Below are 22,947 nucleotides of genomic sequence, written 5' to 3' on the forward strand. Positions count from 1 at the left end.
GCTGCCGAAAAGATGGCACTTATAAAAATGCACCTTAACAGATTTGCTTAACCTGAAACTCGTACATGGGGGCGACATAGCTCAGGAGGTAAGACCGATTGTCTGGCAGTCGGAGGGTTGCCGGTTCAAACCCCGCCCTGGGAGTGTCGAAGTGTCCTTGAGCAAGACACCTAACCCCTAACTGCTCTGGCGAATGAGAGGCATCAATTGTAAAGCGCTTTGGATAAAAGCGCTATATAAATGCAGTCCATTTACATGCATTGGGCGAATATGTCCGATCTTCTGTTGTGAATTTCCATTTTCAGTGACTCTCCTGTGGAAAGCAGTATTGGCGGGGGGGGGGGTGTTTAATAAGTCCTGCTGTGTTTGGGACAGCACCACAGGGCTTGCTAGGGCACAGTGACCCTGTCGGTGTGACCTCACACCCAGGGACCCCCGTCTCCCTCGAATATCCTGCTCCACAGTGGAAGCCCTGGAGCTCTAGGCAGACTAGTGTGAGTTTGTGTGTGCATGTGTGTGTGTGCGTTTGTGTGTGCGTGTGTGTGTGTGCGTTTGTGTGTGCGTGTGTAAGTTTGCGTGTGTGTGTGTGTGTGCGCGCGTGCGTTTGTGTGTCTCGGCCTACTGAAGAGCCATTCTTTAGGGACCCGCCTCCCTCCTCAAGGGATCCCCTTAAGGGACCGTCCTCCTCCTCCCGTCATCCTCCTCTCTGGCTGAATGGCTCTCAACCATCTCATCCCCTAATTGGGTCCTTTGCACACGCTCCCTTGGACAAACACCATAGACGTCTCTTGGGCGCACGGAGCCCTCAGTCAGTCCCTGCGTGCGCCCCGCTCTGGCACGTAATTTCCGCCATCTTAATGGCGGTTAACAGCGGCCAATTAGACGTGTTTTTCTGTGTTATTTATCCACGTTTACTCCGTCTCCCCTACTGCGAGGGACATCAAACGAGTGCTTGGGCCCGGAAGCAAGACTTGTCACACACTTCAGATGAAAGCAACCTGAAATCCTGGCAGCGGAAAGGGAAAAACACACACACACACACACGCACAGGGCGTGTACGAGGAAGTCCTCAGCCTACCTCAAGGAATGGAAGTTTTCTTTTTCTTTGCTGTTCTGCCTAAATGATAACGTCTGAATTCTAAAACTTTTTTGGCTTGAAATAAAAGTAAAATTAAGCACTATTATGTACAGGAAGGGACGACAATTAACATGGAAAAGAACCAATTCAATTTCAGCACTTCTGCAATACAACACAACGAGCACTTATATAACACTTTATATGTACATCTCAGAGCACGAAACAAGAATATTCAAATGAAATATCCAGACTATGAGAAGTAAGCATATAAAAAGTCTTAAGAGGAAAAAAAGATTTAAGAGCCAGCTGAAGTTGCGCCTCTGAATTTCAGAGACGAGACGAATCCCAAAAAAAAGTCGTAAAAAAAACAATTTTTTTTTCACAGCAAGTTTTTAAAAATCTTTTGAATTAGCATCCTCCTCCTTAAACTTCAGTAATGAGCCAAAGCCGGTTCAGAGCAGCCTTAGTGACAGCCAGAGGAGGCCAGAGCAGAAACAGCACAGAGGGGAGAGAGCATCTGCGCTCACTGCAGCTCGCGCCACGGTTTGCGCTGACCGAGATCAGCCACGTCTGCGGTGGAACATCCAGGGGTCAGGAAGTAAAAGACCCGCCATGCGGGCTACATGTACATTACAGTGATGTCACAGTGGGAGGGGCAAGGGGAGGGCTAGAGAGCCCCGCTCCTCCTCTTCGGTGTTTGTTAGCTGTGCCTGTCAGGACCTTGGACAGCAGCAGCCTCACACACACACGAATACACAGTCACGCACGCACGCACGCACACATAAACAGTCACGCACACACACACACACGCACGTGCACACAGACACACACATACAGTCGCACACGCACACACTCACATGTGCACACAGACACACACATGTGCACACACATGCGCGCACACACACACACACACACACACAGCTGAGGCTGATCAGCAGTCAGATCAGGAGGTGCCCATCTGTTAGGCCCTGCTAAACTCGAGGCACAGCCCGCCACACCCCTGCACCACACACTGAGAGGTTTGCCACGTGGGACGTTGTTTTGGTTTACCCTCACTCCCTCTAACCATTCAACGTTTGCGCCCACTTTTGATTTGACTGGCTTTTATTTAAGTTTTTAAAATTATTTTTACACTTTGACAAAGCAGCTGTGTGCCTTCACTGTGCTTTCCATTTGGAACGACACCCCCCCCTGCACGGTGGCCACGCCCAACCCCCCCCCCCCCCCCCCCGTGCTCTGGAAGCCCTGAAAACCGGTAAGATTTGTGTCGCAGGTAATTGCCTGCCGTGCAGGGCAAGGGCCTGTAACCCCGGCCCTGGAGAGCCACAGGGCGGCCTGGCTTCAGCCATTACTCAGCACTCAACTGAGCAATTAAAGCACTTTATTACACCGCCGACTCATCCTCGCGCGCTTCCCTGCGTGTGCACCGGCTGCTGAGTGACTTTTTATAAAAGGTGAAATAAATAAAATAAAAAAGCAGCTCCCCTTGTGGACCGGGGTTCCAGACCCCTGTGGACGGGGCTGCAGACCCCGATGTAGCGTTTCGACCACGGCGTTGGGAGCCCGGCGTCCGCCGCGTGCCCTCCAGGCTCGGCCGAGCGTGCGACGGTCGCGGGCAGGAGCGCGTACGCCCGGGTCACGGAGACCGTCCGCGAAAACCGGCGTGAGCAACGCCCGACAGATGCTGAGCTAATTAGGCTGGTCGCCAGTCAGCCACCCCGCTGCTCGCGCGCGCTAATCCCAGGCCTGTAAACACAGACCCGCGATCCCGCCGCAGCTGACTAACACGCCCCGGGGCTGGCGCTCCCGACGGGAAGGCGTGACTCCCCTGCTGGAGAGAGCGCTTCCCCGCCGAGCCACTTACCTGCTCAGCCCGGAAACAGCCGGGAGGGTAAAATTAAACTAAAGGGGCTCAAAACGGGAAAAACAAGGCGAGAAAAGGATACTTCCCGGGCGAGGTGACTGCCACCCTGTAGTCGTTGTAGCTGTTGGTGGGGTGGAAGTTGAAGACGAAGATGACGTTGGCCCTCTCGAAGACGATCACCTTGTCCCCCTCGTGCCGGGCGCTGACGAAGGCCTGAAGGAATGATAGAGGACTTCCAGTCATCATCGTCATCATCATCAATCAATCAATCCAATCTATTCATCCCGACTAAAATAAAAACGACACAGGTACTGGTGTGAAGCTGAGATGCACTAGTGATTTAACTTTAGTCATGTAGCCTTCAACCCAAGCTGAATTTGTCTTGGTGCCCACAAGTGACGACAACATGAAACAACTGCAGCGCTAAAAGCACTTGGACATGCAGCAAACAGACACGTATGCCAACTCATGGACCTTACCTGATTATATACGCAGATCATGGAGTGCGTACAAACCAGTAACTATGTATTGGCTAGGCCACAGTCTACATCGCTGAAAATAGGCCACTAAGATGAATGCTGACGATGCGCGTATGGCACTTCTTATGGCTTCTTTACCTCAGTTTTACTTTCGCTCAAGCTGTAGCTTAAAAACAACTTTACTGCACCCGTACATTTAGTTTTTCCCTTTGTGAAAGTCTATGTAGAAGTGACCTGGTTTTAACTCGCAGTTCTGTATTTGCAAAAAATAAGTAAAATAAATAAACTGTCAAAAGTGAATAGCTGGCAATCTAATACAAAAAAGCAAAAAAAAAAAAAAAAAAAAGATAAAATATCCAGATCAGATTGTCAGATTCTGACAACTTGGAATCTCAAGAGCCGCCATTTTCCTGAAGGCGAGGGACTGATGATGCGTATTGAGGACACGTTACCACCGCCAGCGTTGGGTTAGCTCCTCCTTCCTCCCTGCAAATTGCTGACACTGCGGAATTTAAACGCGCTCGCACTGCTTGTTCCTGTTTGGGCCCCACTGGTGAGACCGGGAGGCGCTGGTGTTTACACCCCCGTCTGACGCTCCGTCGCTGCGCAGTGCGTTCAGACTCCCCCCCCCCCCCCCCCCACCCCCCTCCCTCTGAAGTGTTCTCCAGCACTGCTTCAAAGCGCAGCCGGCAATCCCGTGGGTAACATACGCCCCTCTCTGCTCTCCGCTCCCACATCTAATTCAGGATGTAGCTGCCATGCTCCCTGAACCTCTACCCCTAAAACACCCACACTCACACCTCTACCACCCCAAACACTCAAAAACACACAACAGTCCCAAAAACAAACGCACTCACACGTAGGTGCTCATTAGCCCGACGAGCGGGGGGGGAGCCAACAGGGGGCGCTCATGCACAGCATGGAAAGGCTGTGAGCCCAGATGCACTGATCCCACTGCCACCTTTCCCAGCATGCTGTGAGGTTTAGGTCCCCCAGTCTAATGGAGTCCAGGTTTAAAAAAAAAAAAAAAAGTGCTTTCCTCTTTTACATTAGCGAGAGGTCACACCCAGAGAATAACAAACGGACCGGTCGCCACGGGAACCCACCTCAGGCACCGCCCCTCTCACTGTCTTTGCACAAGAGCAAGTAGGATGAGGGGCTGGAAGCAGACGGTGAGCCCAAATCAATAGGCAAAATATGAGGGAGGGGGTGTTTTAAAAAATGAACAAATAAATTTTTTTTTAAAAACCCCTTTCAGTGACATGTGACCTCATAGTCTCCACTCTACCCCCCCCCCCCCCCCCCCCCCCCCCCTCGTCCATCCAGCGACCGGAGGGCGCAGAGTCAAGGTCACGGTGGAGCCCTGCAAGGTGAAGCGGGCCTAATCTGCGGACTGCATCGTAGCTGGAGCATTACTGAATCAATTACATGCCGCGAGTGTAATCCCCACCCACTCAACCCGGCCGCCCCGATCTGCATGATCCTATTACTCTAATACCAGCAGAGAAAGGGAGGAGGAAAAAAATAAAAATAAAAATAAAAATACAGCACGGAATCAGATCGTAACTTCAATGCAGCGCTTCCTGTGCGACACAGGAAGTGGATGGAAGGACACCACTGTTATGTCACAGGCGTGAGAACAAACAAACAAACAAACAAAAAAAAAAAGATTATTACTTCTCATTACTGAAATACACTTCAGCCACTGTGAATTGCTTAGTGTGTACAACTGGTGAGTGTGTGTGTAAGGCATGCAGGAGGGTCCGGAGAGTGTGTAACTCACGTGGGAGGGTGCGGTGAGTGTGTGTAACGGTGTGTGCGTGTAACTGCGAGTGTGTGTAACGGTGTGTGTGTGTGTAACGGCGAGTGTCTGTAACGGCGAGTGTGTGTAACGGTGTGTGCGTGTAACTGCGAGTGCGTGTAACGGTGTGTGTGTGTAACGGCGAGTGTCTGTAACGGCGAGTGTGTGTAACGGTGTGTGCGTGTAACTGCGAGTGCGTGTAACGGTGTGTGCGTGTAACTGCGAGTGCGTGTAACGGTGAGTGTGTGTAACTGCGAGTGCGTGTAACTGCGAGTGTGTGTAACGGTGTGTGTGTGCGTGTAACTGCGAGCGCGTGTAACCCGTGAGGACCTGTGACGGTGAGCTCACCGGAGGGGCCGCCAGCCAGCCGTACTTGTCCTCGGTGCGGTGCATCTCGCGGTCGAAGGCGTACAGCTGGGCGTAGCGCAGGTTGCCGGTGTCCAGCAGGTTGTACTGCCGCCGGGCGTAGTGGTAACTCTCGTTGTTTCCCTTCCGGGGGAAGTCCAGCCACTCGGGGTGGCCAAACTCGTTGCCTGGAAAACCAAACGGACAAAATAATCACACATTCCCACAGTGAGTAAAAATATTTACGCAATTTTAATCTCAAAAAACTTCTGGGGAAAAAGTAAGGCTTAAAAAACAAAAAATTGAAAAAGAATGGCTTAAATATGTCACACTCAATTTAAAGTAAAGCACTCTACAGTTAGTTTGCTACTTCCTCTCGCGAGGTGAATCGACTGTTCACATATTTCACTTCAAATTCACACCATCTTCCAACAGGGAAAAAAAGACTTGCATAAGAACTGTAACGTATTCAAACAGGTTGGAGTTTGCACTTGCAATAATCATGGAAAAATGGTAATACAAAGATGGTTTACATCTCTGTGATGTCATCATCTGTCACTTCCTCCAGATCTTCATATCTACCATTGTGACATCACTTCTCACTTCCTTTGCTATCAGTTAATTATCCGGGAAGAAAAAAACCAGGGCCGGATTTGGATTTGAGGGCCAGATTTTGGTATGTTCTAGAATGTGCTGCAGTTATAAATGCATAGATTATATTTACGCATTTACACCTACAGCACATCCCAGAGAAACAAAGTGTGCATTATACATATTCATTGATTAAAAGCAGAGAAATTCTGGATGCATCTCAAAGCATGTCCATGTGACACACTGCAGAGTAAAGCTATACTGTACATAGGCACGGGCTAGGCTATGGGCTAAGCCTTTAGAAATACACTTTCTGAAACAGGCTAGCATGGAAGCAGTGAGGGGAAGTCAGAGTAGGAAAAGAAAGACAATTTATCTATAATGTATAAAATGATTATGTATACAACCTTCTTTGTTTTGTCCTGTTACACTTATCAGTACTGTGTAAAAAAATAAATAAATACTTTAGTTTGCATCGAAAAAATGTGTAATGTTTTTGTACCACACCTCTTTCAATGCTGTGTATTGGCAATAGCCACGCAATGCATGATCTGCCAATAATTCATAATGAATTGAGACTGGAGAGAGAAACTGGATGGAGATCCTGCAGATATGCCATCCTTACATGTTATGAAATGAACCTCAGCTGCTGATGGCGGTTCAGAGGGAACGCTAAAAGCGTTTTGAGAATGTGGACTGTGGAGGCACAGGGCGAGAGAGCGCGGTGGTGCTGCGCTAGCTAGCCTAACGTGGAGACGTTTGGAAGGTCTTCCAGGATCCTTCATTTTACAGCAGTCCGCTCCGGGGGTAAACAGGAGATAAAACACTGGCTCCATAAACATCAGCCCCAGCTCCTCCGCACTGCGCCACCCTGAGCTACAACCTCGGCCGACACTAATTACAGCATATTTTTCCTCAGACCTCTTCCGGCTGCTCTGGCCACGGCCGCAAAACGGCGCGCCCCGGCGAAAAGAAGAGTTCGCCCGCGAGACCCCGAACTTTCCTCTCTGTCGGGAACTCGCGCCGAACATCAACGAAACGAACGAAATGAAATGCGTCTCCGCTACAGCCGGCTAGCGGATTCGCGCTGGCTTCGTCAATACAAAGCAGACGGGTTTTACCACTCACCAATGAACATCGCGCTCCGCACGGGCTAATGGTATTCGCCAGCTAAGACAGGACGACTTGAGCAGGCGACAAAGCCTGCCACCGAAAAGAAAGGAAGAGAAGAGACGGAGGGGTGGACCACGGAGGGATAGATTTGCTCACTGCACTGAATGAAAAGGAAGGGTCCCGGCTGACAGTTCTGGCAGCTAGAGTGATGAGATAATGAATCCATCATCAGGTGACCAGACAACACCATAAAAAAAACAATAATAAAAATTAAAAAAACGGCAGGAAGAATTCAGTTCTGAGGGGCGCGCGTGTGTGTGTGTGGGTCGAGGGGCGGGGATGTGACACACACGCACAGTGCATTGAGCGAAGCTTTTTAATTCCGCCTTTGTACACATAATAACCGCCTCACTAATGTGTGTAAGCTGTGCTTAATGTGGAAATTGCATTAAAAAAATAAATAATTTTTTAAAAATCGCTCTGATTCTCTGACCCAGGCATCTGCACAACTGCTGTAAATGCACATTTCAGCACTTCTTGACAACCCCTTGATACATACCAAACATAATTATTCGAATAAATCAAACGTGTGCACTCCAGCTGACATTACCTTATAATGAAATGAGCAGCAAATTACTCCAGTCAACTGAAATGATAAAATATATCAGATTAATGGTGGCCTGCAGTGGGAGTTCTCTTCTCATATTTGAATTTCGGACTATAAGGCAGGAGTAGAGAGGGGCATTTTAACCTTTTTAAGTGCAGGTTTTTTGGAATGTTGGAATATCCCAAGTCGATGTTCTAGAACTCTCAATAGTTTCTTCGGCCATTGATCAATCTTGTTTTTTATTTACCTGGCCTGTCATTCTCTTCTCTACTACAGCAATTTTTAAAACATTTTATAATTTTTTTTTCTTTTTTGGCCCCCTCACCTTTTTGACAGGTGTTGGAGCCATTTGGCTCTCTGAATTGTACGACAAATGGAAGTCATGTTTGAGATTTAAAACTTTTGTGTGGAGGGGGTTGGGCAGCCAACCACTTAGTTTTCCCATTCACCACTGATGTCTACAATCATGACATCTACTGCACAGGCCTTGTTTCAGGGATTTTAACTGACTGCTGTGCCCCTAGCGGTCAGCAATGCCAGCGCATTGAGTTACATTTGCCTGGGTACCAACAAAAAAAGAAAAACAGGTGTCAATGCGGCAGGCTGGAAATGTAGCGACTTTCACATGGCTATGTCGATACCGAGAAGGAGCGAGTCGAGGTGCGTAATCGGAAAAGGTCACTACCGCACAAATGAGAAACATCCACTGCACCACGGCGTGCGTCTCTCTCCCTCCCATTATCCTCAAAACGGGGGGATGGGCCTCATCCACAGACATTCATGCGCCATTTGTGACTGAAGTACTGGGTGAGTGAAGTATCAGTGGACATTAGTGTGGTTGCATGCATACTGAGGACTGGTGGACAGTGGTGGGGGGGGGGGGAGGTGGAGGAAATGCATCTTATGCGGAGAGTCGACTACTGGCATAAAGACTTAACGGCAGTTTTTAAAGGACACAACCATCCCTGGGCCACACAGCTCAAGTTAAGTGGCGGGTGTGATTTATGCTGGAGTACTTTCAGGCAACAACAACAACATTCCTGTTCAGGGCCACCAAAACCCTCTGGTCGTACGGGACACTAAAATACGAGCATCCATCCATCCCATCCATCCATTATTTAACCCGCTTAGTCCTGGTAAAGATCGCGGGGGGCTGGAACCTATCCCAGCATGCATTGGGTGAGAGGAAGGAATACATCCTGGATAAGTCACCCATCCATCGCAGCAGGAGGGAATAAAAACTGGGGGGGGGATGGCAAATCAAAATAAAATACCAGGAGGACGATAAGCGGTCACAGTCTCAAGCACTTTTCGTTACAGCGGAGTTTGTTACAGAAAAATTGCTACAACCTGTTCAGCCCCGCAGAGCTGAGCGAATGTTAACCTGATAATCACGGCCTAATTAGTCTGACACGGAGCCGGTTTAAAAAAAGAAGAAAAACAGTCCTTTGGTTTCGCGAATTTAGCGAGTGGCAAATTGGCCGAACGAGAGACGATTTGACTCAAACCAGCACGCCTCATTAGCCGCAAGTTTCCGGCACCTTCCGCTCGGCGCGTTCGCCGTTCACCTGTTCCTCCGTTTAAAACCCCGCTCTCTTAATTAAAGGAAAGAACTGCATTATTACTCCTCAGAACGAGTTCGCCGGCTGTCCCCGCGGAACCCCGTCCCCCGCTCCACTCGGGACGGGCTTAATTGGAGACGCTGGAAACGCTCCAGCGTCCTCGATCCTCACCGCGCGGAGAATCTGTCCTCTCCTTCGACATCCTTTCTTTAATCCCCTGCTCTGTGTCTCTCTCTCTCCCCAGTATCGCATCAAGTGTAATTCCGCGATACAGGCCGCATATTATCGCTTGTATATCTTGTTCCGTTCCGACGGTTTTCTTGACGCCTGACTGAAATGGAATCCTTGTATCTGTGAGCGGTGTTAATTGAAAGAGTGAAATGCTATGCATGGTGAGCACTGCGAGGTTGCTGCATGCATTAAACTCACTCGACCGCAAAGCATATTAAACAACAAAAAAAAAAAACCCACATAGCAGTGGAAAGCTCCTGTAGCAAAACACTATCAGGTCAGCTGCTGCAGTGGAGGGATAAGAAATGAAGCGCCTAAGCTATTATTATTGGTACTGGTGTTTTAAAAAGGGAAAAAAGGAGAGGCTCATTTCCCTTATCTTTTCCATTTCCCTCCAAAACAACTGCACACGCGGGTCCCAATGCTCACAGTGATGTAAGACGAATAAGTAGAAGCCGGTAGAAAAATAAGAAGCGACTTATCACGCCGAAAACATTATGCTCAACGACCCGCCCCCTTTTTATCCAAGGTCGGTTATCGCGCTCCAGTTTTCAAACTTTACTTTCCGACTGTACAGCAGCCACAAAAGTTTCGACGAGAACATCTACCGCGCCCGTAGATTTATGATCCGTTCAACGATCGCATCACCACAAGGCCTCGACCGTGTTTGTAAACACTGGCAAGCCCAAGGCATCGTATGTCATTAGAAGCAGAGGACTCAAGCCATCAGTGGATTCAGGATGGGGGGGGAGGGGAGCAGCGTCAACGACAACCCCCACGCGGGCTATGGGGTCCTGAGGGACCGCTCGATATACGATGGGATGGCGGCTCGTGACCAGCACCAAAAAAAAGCGCTTAGGAGAGGAGAGAGCGACTGACACCATCTCCACAGGGAAAGGCCAGCAGTGGGTCAGAGAAATACACTTTTCCATAAGTTTCACCAGACTATTTTTGGCTGGACCGCAACAGCAGGGCCAGCTCTACAAACGTCTGTGACTGACTGACTGAGTGAGTGATAAAGTTACACCGCGCATGTCTGTGACGTCGGCCGGTTCGGTCCAGCCATATACTGGTCTTGTTTTAAATCTTTCCTTTAGGAGCAACAGTGAAAATAACAAAATTTTAAATATGGCGGCGAGGTCTGATGTAACCCGTGGACATGCCGCGACAGATCAGATCATCTACCCCGTCCCCGCCCCCGCCCCCCCCCACCTAGTCCTTCCCGGAAGACACCGATCTCATCTCTCTCCCTTGCCAAGGCCGCCTCACTGGAGACAGCCAATCAATTCCCCCGCCGTCTGCGGCGAGCAGACATTACGACGTGCGCAAACATCCCTCTTCTCCGAAAACGACCTGTTTACACGGGGAGCTCGCGCGGTCAGACGGGGGGGCCGGGCGGGAGATTTACGGGCGGCAGCGCGAAGACGAACGCGTGGAGGCGGGGCGGGGCGGGGCGGGTCGGGTCGGGTCAGGACAGGGCGGAGACGGCCTATCGGGGCCTGGTTCTGGGTTGCATTTGGGAGCGGTCCTCTCACAGCGCCTGCCAGAGGCTGCTGGAGCAAAGACTCTCAAACAAAGAAACCTCAGTTCACCTCTCCCCACATTTCACTTGAGCCTACAGGCTCTTACACACAGGGGTCCACACACACAAGCTTTCTCACCTGGTTTTATGCCGTCATTTTAGATTAACTCTGAACTCAGAAACATGCCTAACCATCAGAGAAGCATCTGATGCGGCAGTGTAGCATAATGGTTAGGCAACTGGGACTGTAAGCTTAAGGGCTGCAGGTTCGATTAACAGGCATGACACTGCTGCTGTACCCCTGAGCAAGGGGCTTAGCCTGAACTGCTTCAGTAAATGGATGTTATGGAAAAAAAACAAAAAGCTGTGCAAGTCGCCCTGGATATAACACCGTCTCCCAAATACTTTTCATGAAAAGCATCTAATGCAATTTTACAATGCAACATTAGCGCAAATTCTGACTCACCAGATACTGAACTGCTATTTTTCGTCTGTATTTGTAACTTCAGGAGGCCCTGGCCTTGAAGCAGCAGTTTTCAGTGCTATGTTAAAGTACAGAATGTCTGCTGCCGCACCATGTTATAATTCAATTTTATGGTGTGATGAAGACTGAGAAGAAAAGCACCCAATTTCAGTTCAATTCAGCAGCTCGCTGGCATAGTCAGCAACTATGTCCATTAATTCATGACAGAAGCATGTAATGGAATATTACATAGCAGATCTACTGCTATAGTGGACATTTTACTCTGATGGAGTGAATTTGATCTCGTTTGGACTTGTATAAACTGTGTCATTTTTCTGTGTACATAAACTGTAGATTCTGTAGATTTGCCAGGTCCACCACTTTTTACATTCCTTTTGTCCTCTGCTTAACTACTGGGACTTCCTGCCCCTTAATTAACTAGAAGGACAGAAACCCAAGGAATCCCAGCAATGGCAGGGAGAGAGAATTTTCAATGGTAAGAATACAGGGCTGAGTACCTGCTGAGTATTTAAAAGGTCCAATATTAATTACGCATTTACTGAACAGTAATAACATCAGTGCAATAATAATTATGCATTTCTTTAACGGTAATAACATCAGTGCAATATTAATTATGCATTTGTTGACCGGTAATAACACCAGAGAAATATTAATTACGCGTTTGTTAAACGGTAATAAGAGCTTTTTATAAATGGAAAATGTTCCTGCCAAATAGCACACTCAGAATGATAAGATCAGAATAAATTGAAAAAGAGCTTGTCTGTAAATGCTCTTCATTATTTTAATCTTCTTGTCAAAAGAAATAAAAAATGGTAGATAAACAAATTATGGGTTACAGCCTTCTCAGTGAAGACACTGATAGTGACAAAGAACAGATGTAAAATAATGAAACTCATACTTACACACAAGCTATGTGGTTATGCATGTACACACAGAGGTATTTTTCCTACTCAAAAAGAGCAAACCGGCCATCCCATATGGAAATGAAATTTACCGAAAAATATCATGGAAAAAATATAATATCAAGATAATGGCAACATTTCACAATATATGGCCAAATATACAAACCACTGCCACAAACATTGCAATACAAGTCCATATATTTACAATATTATGATTGGTTCCTGTGTGTGTTTTATAATGATACCTCTGTACGTTTTATAATGATCTATTATCAGTGAAATGTTCAGAACAATCTTACAAAGTATAATCTAATCTAATCTAATATAGTGCATATGTATTCCACGTCTGCACGCGGCCTATCCTGGATGGCGGTAAGTGAGAGAGGTGAATTCTGGGGCCTGGTTATGTGACGAATGCCTTTTCTATGCAGAACTAGAGCAGTGTAAACAGCGAGCGACACACTGGCACGCTCAGTGAGGCCCAGTCATTTCTCTGGGATTAGCATGCGACGGAGAGGCACCGCCAGGTTGTCGGGGGTGACGGGAGCTCGGCGAGGCCGTCGCCACGCACCGTCACACGGCCCCTCGCCCGCCACGGCGGCCGCCATCAATCAGCCGAACGCGGCGCACCTGGACAGGACGCGGGCGCGAGCCATATGCTCGACCGCGATTAGCGACGAGCGCGGGGGGTGGAGATCGCCGCGTTTGTTAGGGCGGGGTCGGGGCACGTGGGGAGCTCCTCAGAGGCAGCCGCTGTTCGGAACGCGTGCGACACCTGCTGCGGATCGTTTCCAGTTTGCCGGTCACGCTGACGTTGGGAGAGCAACCTCTCCGACTGCAAGACTCCTCAAACAAACGGCAATAACGCCATTCCTTCCTGAAATTGACCGGTATCGACACGTTATGAAGAACTCCAACCTTACGTTCCATAAGAACAAAAACAAGGGGGTGTTGTGAAAATGTTTCGCAGAACAAAGACTTGCTGAACACGATCAACCAGTACCATAAAGCAAGGCCTGACATTGACCATGCCTCCTAATGGCATGAGTGCACCCAAGCGTTTGGAGGAAAATACACCCAACACCATTGGAACCACCAGAACCCTTCACGGTTGCTTCCAATTTTTGTTCACTACCTGTACATATTTCACAGTGAAGTTCTGTTGTCCTCTGCTGATCTTGTGCTGAGCTCTGGTCTCTTAACCCCACTGGTCCAGGGCCAGAGGAGTGGCAGACACTGGATCACGCATGAGCCTCTGAAAGAAAGACTCAGGAGCCACGGCTTCAGAAGAAAGCCGAAGCCAAACGTCTGCCTTTCATTTTATCTACAAGATGGCCGCTTGCTCTCCACTGGCACGGAGCTCCGTGGGTGCGAGGGCACGGGAGATTCAATTAAACTGATAAAGGCCCGCTTCTCTGCCTATTTCTGCGAGGGAAAGGAAAAGGAAAGAAAAAGGAAAAGGAAGAAGAAAAAAAAACGGCGGTGATGATCTTATGCTTCCTTCAGACCTCAAAGTCGGGGAGTAAACTTTTCCCATCAGCGCCAGGCCGCTACGCTAATAAAGCCCTTTCAGCGTTTTCATCACGGCCCCTCCCTCTCCGCCCGCCGCTGAAGAAACGCGCGAGCGTTTCCCTAGCGATGCGCTGCACCCAAACCCCCTCACTTAACTCCCTCACATTCAGAGGGGCTCGCGAAGGTTTCCCGCCGAGCTTCTCCGGGACCCCGCCCCGCCCCCGCCGGGCTCAAACGATTTTGCTGGTTTCAGCGCAGCGCCTGCCCGAAACGACTCCGCCGCCATCGGTCCTCCGACGCCGCGCGTCACGCGGCCTTGATTGGGGGAACGCTGGCGCGGCGTCACGCTCTCTCTCTCTCTCATTTTGTTTTCTCGGGGGCTCTAACGTCCGAGACTCACGCCCCGTGCCTCGAGCGCTCCTCCGTGATTAGATCTGCCGAACGCCGGCTCGCCGGGGAGAGCGAAGGCGACTTTCGTTTAATTACAGCATTTAGTGTACCTCACCAGCTACGCGGACGAGCCTAAACGAAAAGCTCTCACCATTAAGGCAGAGCAGTCAGCCTTATTAATGCTTCACATGTTGGCTCAGCCAGACAAAATCTTCCCCACAGTCTTATCTTTATTTATCTATTCTGGAAAAACAATAAAAATAAATAAATGTCTGCACTTCTCTCTCCTCTCACCTGCAGTTCGACTTCATACCAGAGTGGGAGGGGAGAACCTTGCTAACCTTGTAAATATTATTTTAATTGACACTGTACTTATAAAACCTCCTGTAGACTGTTTTGTCTGCTTTTTAAAAATGTACCCTGAAGTTCAATTGGTCTGCGCTTAATTTTTTTAGATTTTTTGACCTCCAGTTTTGAAAGCAAGACCGATGAAGACCGCTTCCCTATACCATGAAAATGGCGCCAGACCGGAGACAGAAATGTAACGATTCTTATGCGTTAAGACCGCAGCTCCCCCGAGACCCGTTTGACTTAAATATTCTGTTTTTTTTTTTTCCCCTTCCTCATTGAGTGCGCAGTTGCTGATTGGATATGCCGAGTGCGGAGCCCGAAAGCACGGCCGTCTGAACCCTACTCTGAGGTCGCTCTTAATGAAGAGCCAGCACGTCCGGCGAGCCGTCTGCAGAGGTTCTCCCTGATGAATGCAGTCTCGCACGCTTTTGTTGAACGTTGCTAATTACTCGCCGGCGTCAGACACGGTGGCGCAAAGCAGACGGAGATAAATTACTCCCCTCACCGTGCACAACCTAAGCCATCTTTTTTTTCTTTTGTGCTTTATTCCTTTTTTTTCAAATGAGCAGTCCACCCAGTCAGCAGGTGGGGCTAAAACACTTCTTATGGGTCGGGTTGCTTTCCGTCCTTTTAGAAAAGCTTTAAAATGAGAACTGTCCTAGCACTTCTCTCCAAGTTTTCACAAAGGTCAGCCAGCCCTTGGAGGAGTTGCAAATCAGACAGTGAAAGCCTTCTTAATGATACAATTTCATTACTTCTCATTTTTAGCCCTCATTATCGTTAAGCGCAGCAGACCGTTCTGTCATTCCAGATTTAACACCGCAATGAATACTGAAACACAGTATGCACTTTCCATACAGTCATTCAGAGCGCCGGGATAATTCTGCAATGTTGTACTTGGGAACCCGTGGACCAAGGGCTTGCTGGTTCAAACCCCAAACGGAGTAATGAGGCAGTGTTAGAACACAAGGTCCTTTCATTAGTTTGCTTTAATATACATCCAGCTACACGGTAATACATACAGTGTGTGCTATTCTAGTGCGCCAGGGAGTGTGCTAAGCAAATAATGAAGAAAAATGCACTTTTAAGCCTAAGCTTTGTTTACGTGCCTGCACCTTGGCTTCGCCCCCCGCAGCTTTCATTCTTTAAATAACGGAGTTCACTGAACTGACTAAAAGTAAGTTTGATTCTGATTGCAGAACGCACACATTTTAATGACCTGTTGCCTTTCGATTTTACTGCTCAGTAATATAACAGCCAAAGACGGTATCTCATTACTGTACCACACCAATGTTTTTTTTTTCTTTTGACGCATGATGTAGGGGATGCACGTCCATTTTGTTCACCCTCTGTCTGGCCAGCAGTCAGGTGCCTCATTTTAATTATTTTATATTCTTTTTTTTTGGGACTGCGGGTTTCCCGGGAGACTCACCCATGAAGTTGAGGTAGCCCTCCCCTCCCAGGCCGTGGGTGATGAGGCGGATCATCTTGTGCAGCTGGATGCCCCGGTCGATGACGGGCGTCATGGGGATGAGGGAGCTCATGTTGGTGTACATCTCCTTGTCCATCAGCCAGAAGGCCAGGGTCTTATCCCCCACCAGCGCCTGAGCGAGAGGGGGAGGGAGGGAGAGAGATGGAGAGGGAGAGGGAGGGGGGGGGGGGGAGAGGGAGAGTGAGATACAGGGGATTAAAGAAAGGATGCTGAAGACGGGATGAAGGAGAGGGCAGATTCTTCACATGCATGAGACCGTGGACTGGACAGAGCCATCAAATGGGATTGAAAATAGGATATTCAATAAGGCATTAAAAGTAATGATTATACATTTTGCAGTAATAAAAAAACTTAGTTATGTAGGTCCACATATAGGCATTAAGTCTATTTATGATTAAGTTATTTAAGTGTATTTCCACTTTTATTAAAGGAGAGAACATTCAGTACATTTCCATCCAGAAAGCAGTAGTCTAACAGGGAAAGGTAAATCAAATAAATTAGTACTGTAGACACATTGATGTGTGTGCAGACTGCCTGATGAATTTTGACTCCAGCCAATCTAATCCTGCTTTCATTTTGATGTCTACTTCTTTGAGAACAGACAGAACTCCAGTCGGTTTCACATTCAAAAGGTTTCCTAATTCCTTTGCTCTACAATTAAAGACTTAGCTGCTCCAACCCAGCTTAAATAGAACAAAATGATGTTCATCAAAAGAACCAGCAGACTGTGAATGCTCCTGTGAGACTATCATTATACATTATCTCTTGAGCGGAGTGATTGGGAAGCGTGTCGAAGATTATATTTATACCCTTCAATGACTGTTTTGGGTTTTGTAAAAACCGATTATACTTTTTTTTGCAGTTTTAAGGTCTTGCACAGATTTCTTCAACCTTAAGATTGCCAGTTAACAAGACTCGTCTTTGTAAACCCAACCCACTCTGTACCCATCCGCAAAAACAAAGATATCTTTCCCGTGACCTTTCCTATTGACAGCTAAAGCTGCCCATTGAGCGGATCTGCTGTAAACAGATCCGTACATGGGTTATGGTAGGTAAACGCTATTGAATTTTAAATGCTTTCAAATGGGACACACAGCCCACAGCCCACACATTTCAAATTGTATGTTTTCCAGACACAGTGTACACTGAATTTCACTGAAAGAGACCATGGCCAACGATACAGTCTGCCACCCAGGATGGGAATATGCGAATTATTTTTTATCGCCCGCCCGAAGTTAGAGGCGAAGTTCAGGAGAGTGCAGACGTCAGTTGAGGAGGCAGCTCAAGCAGGCAAGCCTGCGGAGGCCCGACCGCTGACCGACGGTGGGGGAAGTGATGCCATCGTCCGCACCGACGGAAGCCCTCGTATCCCTGAGGAACACTGGAGCCCATCGGCTGTCGGTCTGCGGGGATGCTGGCCACAGTCGGCTCTTAACAGGAACCACGTGACCTTCGATGACCACAGGAACCTCTACCCCATCCCAAAGACTGTCCAATAGACAGTAAATTTGAGAAATGATACTCTCTCTCAATCCTTGTTCCCATGTTCATTTGGTGACACCCCTTTACATTGCAAATCAGTAAGTGGATGTACAGAGCTATACCACGCCCAGCCCCGCCCAGGGGGTGACTCACTTATTGGATGTATTCAGCTATGCCTCGCCTATGCCATGTAGTCTGAATCATTGATTGGATGAACCCGCCCAATTCTGTGTTGTGACAGCCTACCTGGTCGTGGCTCTCGGCGTATGCGATGCAGTTCTCCCCGTAGCGACGGTTGGTCAGCGTGTACACGATATTGCCCATGTTCCACTCCTCGTCCTTGTACTCCTTCAGGATCTGAAGAGAAAGAGAGTAAAAGAAAAGCAGTTCAGAAAGCAGCACTCTTTACCTCTTTTGTAAAATGGCTGTGATGTGAAATAAAGTGTAAAAAACCCAGACATCTACACTTTTATTTGTTATTTGAAGGGCGAGTGGTGTGTGGGAGTCTGACACGCTATCTTATGGGAGAGCTTCAGGGAGGTCAAAGATCAACATTATTTCTGCACCACAGCATTTAGAGACAGGAAAAAAAAGAACCATTACAATGGCAGAGTGCTGCAGTCGTCCCGGCCTGCCACTCAACCACACAGGGGGCGATACGCAGAACCGAGGAGACTCAACGATCCGAATATTCAAAGTCAACTGTCAAAGGCATTTTTGTAGACACTGACTCCATTTCTTGGCCTTTCTTCATCCGGAGAGCTGACTCCCAGAGCAAGGTTAGCCGCAGCACAGTGACGGTAAAAATAACGGTATTTGTACGCCGCTGTGCATAGCGTGCTCACAGTCTGTGTGTGTTCAGGCACAGTTAAAAGAAACGGTACACAAAGTATATGATTCTCAGCACGGATGCCATCAATCATCAATATTGTAACGTCACTGTCTGCCAATCAATCATTGGCCAATGAGCCCAATTACATCGGACAGGCGGCCGCTCCGCTGATTGACAGGCGGCTGGCGAGTGTCTCGCGGCCGTGGACAGAAAGCCGCTCGCTGGGACCAGGGGACGGCCAGGCGGGCTGACATGGAGGAAATGCCAGCCCACCTATACCAGGGCTACAGTCAACAGAGAGCGCGCTGTGACGAGTAATGCGGCCATGTTAAACTGCCGCTCTCGGTCCTGTTCTCTCACTCCCTCTCCCTCCGGTCTCTCTTTGGCATGACCTCTTTCCCCTTTCCTCTCTTTCTCTGTCCTCTGCGATATGAAGGGCTGAGGTCAGGGGTTATCTCTCTCTCCCCCCTCTCTTATTTTCTTCTTTCTCTCCCTCCATCTCCCTCTTTTGACCTCTACAATATGAAGAGCTAGGTCAGAGATGCTCTCTCTCTCTCTTCCTCTCTCCCACCCACTCCCTCTCTTAATCTTTCTCTCTGACTCAATTCAATTTAGGTTCTTTTTTTTTGCTTAATGCTTTATTGGCGTGACATATTTTGTAGTACGTTTTGCCAAAGCTTATATATTTGTCACAGCAATTACATTAACAATAATAACAATGTCAAAAAACTATGAAATAAGAAGGGGAATAATAACATAAAGAAGAAACCGATAGAAAAATAATATTATAAATGAGATAGAAGTAATAAAAAATAGTAATAAAATAAATCTTAAAAACCACCCCATAACCTTGCTTTCTCCACCTCTCTCTCCCCCTCCACCCTCCCCCCTTCACACTGTCTCTCCTAGCCAATGTAAACAGGGATACTGGCGATGGATGGACCACATGGAGACGGTTGAAGCAAATGTACATCGCCCCCTGAGGGAAAACACAAGGCACAGATGCGGGCTGCAGGTCCCACGGCAGGGTAAATCACGTTAGCCTCACATGCTGGTCTGCCAAACACCTGAACGCCATGTCTCACGCTCACGAAACTACAGTCACCGGCTGAAGACCTTTAACACCTGTTTAAAAACAGAGAGAGATAGAAAAAGGGGGGGGGGTGAGAGAGAGAAGGGGGGGGAGTGAAAGAGGGAGAGAGAAGGGGACAGAGGGAGAGAAAGAAGGAGCGAGAAGGGGGAGTGAGAAGAAGAGAGAGAGGGGGAGTGAGAGAGAAACGGACAGAGAAAGAAAGGAGGAGAGATAAAGAATCAGGAAGACAGAAAGCAAGAAAGAACGGACATGGAGAGAGAGCGAGAGGAGGAAAGAGTGTGTGTGCGTGCATCCGTGCATGCATGCCTGCAAGTGTGTGTGTGCGAGCGTACAATGGGAGTGGAAATCAATAAAAATGAGCTTAACCAAATGCTCAAGTTATCGTCTTGGAAACTAATCTTAAGACTCGACAAGCTTTCCACTTCAAGATACGGAAAAACTAAGTCTGGTCGATATGATATGGATCCTTTTAAAGCGGAGAAGGATTTCAGAGATTTCTAAACATTTATTACCATCCGGCCATTATTAAAAGGCATTGTCTGTGTGCGCTGAGTCACAATGTGTGCAAAGACAAAACAAGCAAAAATGAAAATCCGGTCTCAAAGTTAACAGTCTGGATGAAACCAAGATATCCCAGATAATGTGATTTTAGTACAGTACTCCTGTCTAAGACTTCCGTCCCTTTCCTGATTTTCTCTATTATGGCATATTTGTCACAATGAATTGTTTCAGATCATTAAACAAAATGTGACAAAAGGACACTGAGTGCACAAAAAACGCATCTTTTAACTTTTTTCATTAAATAAATGAAATACTAATTTATCAAACACCCATATCATCCAATTGAAGAAGTAATTGGCCCTTTAGTTACTCAATCAACCAATTAATAAAATTGAATTGATAATTAGATTCAGCTGTTTGAATACAGCCAGGCTTGATTGCAGCCAGCCCTGTTGAATCTAAACCTCAGTCATATTGAACATTATCATCAAAGTAAAGGAGTCACCACAGAGTTTCTACAAGCACACTATCCCATGATCAAAGGAAATTCTAGACAAGAAAGGAAAAAAAAGTTGTTCAAATATATCAGTCTGGAAACAGTTACAAAGCCATTTCTAAGGCTCTGGAACTCCACCGAACCACAGTGGGAGCCATTATCTCCAAATGGAAAACACTTGAAACAGTGGACGACCTGCCAATATTTCTCCAGGACCTAAGCGATAACTCACTCATTTGATAATTATTTTATTTATTTGATGAAAAGTTATTTTAAAAATGTGTTGTTTATACTTGGGTTCCCTTTGTCTAATATTATATTTTGTCTAAAGATCTCAAACCATTCAGTGAGTCAAATATGCAATAATAGAGGAAATCGGGAAGGGGGCAAATACTTTTTCACGGCACTGTATATCCTTCACTTTGCATTCAGTAAAAAGGGGTTTTATCTGTACACAAAACTGTCCTTGCTTTTGCCTGAATTACTGCATGCTCATACATATTTATTACCCTCCATTTTATTTTCCAATTTAGCTTGTTTTGTGCTCATTTCCGAGGCATAAAAATAAGAAATGCACTGCGACAAGACGCTTGTGTAAAAAGGAAAGTGCAAAGACAGCACTGACGACATCATTAAAACAAACCTTCTGTACTTTCAGGGAAACAGCGCGACATGACGTCAGGACTGATGGATTGTCAGAGCAACAAAATACAAAGGCAGTGTTGGGAGACAGAATAATGGCAACAGACAGACTGAGAGTGAGAGAGAGAGAGAGAGAAATAAAATGCCAGGATTGAAAGGTCTCTGTCTATCATCATATATATCACTTAGGTGTGAAATAAATGTAGTTGCTTTTGCATTGTATATGCATATACATTTGTTGCCAGGGTTTCTGTAATGAACTACACGTCCCAGAATGCAAATCTCCAGTTCAAACATCACATAATTCCTATGTTCAATATCTGCACATTATCTGATTCAGGTAATCACCACAATGAAGACATTACTGGTTTTGCTAAAAAAGTGGGACTGTCAAAATATATAAGATTCAGAAAGATACAGTAGGCTCTACTCTACGTGAGTAGAGTGTTGCACATCTTGCAAAACTATTGGACAAATTCAGCTCTGCCTTTTGCAGACTATTTCCTGCCCAGGGTCCTTTGCCATTTTGAAATCAGCCTCACTGACAGAGGGCCCACAACCAAGGCTTCTTAATGCCAGTATCGGCATTCTGGGAACTAATGGAGTCTTATTAATCTGATGTGAAAAAAAGACGGGTTCTTGGTACGGAGACGGAGAATGTTTTTTCTGTCTGTTTTATGCACAGCTAAATAAGATTTAAGTGCGTCAGCTATCTATAGTGCATTCCAAACAAATAATCGGTCTTAAACATATGATTGTCTTGTTAAAATGTGATTTAATGTCCTGCATAGGGCCCACTAATACATAAGTATTATGTATTAGTGGGCCGATAGGGGAGACAGAGATCAAACAAATAGGAAGCATTAAACACCATGTTGAACAAATAACTTCTTCATGCCTAGACTTTTTGGTACATATTTTCCCACATCTTAATTAGTTTATTTAGTATTACTGATGACGAACATTTAATACGCCTACGAATATCTGCAAATATAACCAGCACATCTTGACACTTGAGAGGTTTATGGGTTAGTTTTTTTAAACATTAATTTTTTGAAATAGGGCAACTAATCCATCTTCAAAGGGATAATTAGGAATAAGATAAGGCATAAAAATGGTAATGTTAAGCTGGGTCACATACACAACACGGGCACCTCTGTTGATATTTTAGAAGCATTTTATTTATGGTCTGCATCACTGTGTACATGTTACTGCCTGAAAATGAAGTTTATTTCACAGTTAATCAAAGAACGAAAAGAAAAAGAGAGGCTTCTAGCATTTCTTTGCAAATCAATGTATCAATTTGAAAGTTAAAGACTATTTGACATACAGTAATACAATTGCAGCATTTATCGAATAATTTTTTGGACTTTCTAAGGTTTTGAGTTTGTGATTTCTTCCTCTGGATTACTGATAGAGTTTTTTTTTTCTTTGGTGGTTTGTACTAATGACATCTTTTGCCAATGAAGTGTGCTGAGAGAGAGAGAGAGAGAGAGAGAGAGAGAGAGAGAGAATGGATAGACCGCATTGCCAGTAGCTCGCCCAGGTTCACACACTGCAGAAGCCACAAATCTCAC

At 46.8% G+C, this 22,947-nt stretch overlaps 1 protein-coding gene across 1 annotated transcript in view; it reads right to left on the bottom strand.

Annotated features, from left to right (window-relative positions):
* gbe1b (glucan (1,4-alpha-), branching enzyme 1b) overlaps nucleotides 1–22,947 on the bottom strand; it is a 114,969-nt gene that overhangs the window by 21,468 nt on the left and 70,554 nt on the right. The window contains exons 11-14 of the mRNA XM_035385140.1: nucleotides 18,053–18,163; nucleotides 16,265–16,436; nucleotides 5,571–5,755; nucleotides 3,025–3,155 (exon numbers count right to left, since the gene is read on the bottom strand). Of these exons, the coding sequence (XP_035241031.1) occupies nucleotides 3,025–3,155; nucleotides 5,571–5,755; nucleotides 16,265–16,436; nucleotides 18,053–18,163 (599 nt within the window). The remainder of the gene's footprint in view (nucleotides 1–3,024; nucleotides 3,156–5,570; nucleotides 5,756–16,264; nucleotides 16,437–18,052; nucleotides 18,164–22,947) is intronic.

This window comes from Anguilla anguilla, chromosome 12, assembly GCF_013347855.1.
Source record: "Anguilla anguilla isolate fAngAng1 chromosome 12, fAngAng1.pri, whole genome shotgun sequence".
Taxonomy (NCBI): domain Eukaryota; kingdom Metazoa; phylum Chordata; class Actinopteri; order Anguilliformes; family Anguillidae; genus Anguilla; species Anguilla anguilla.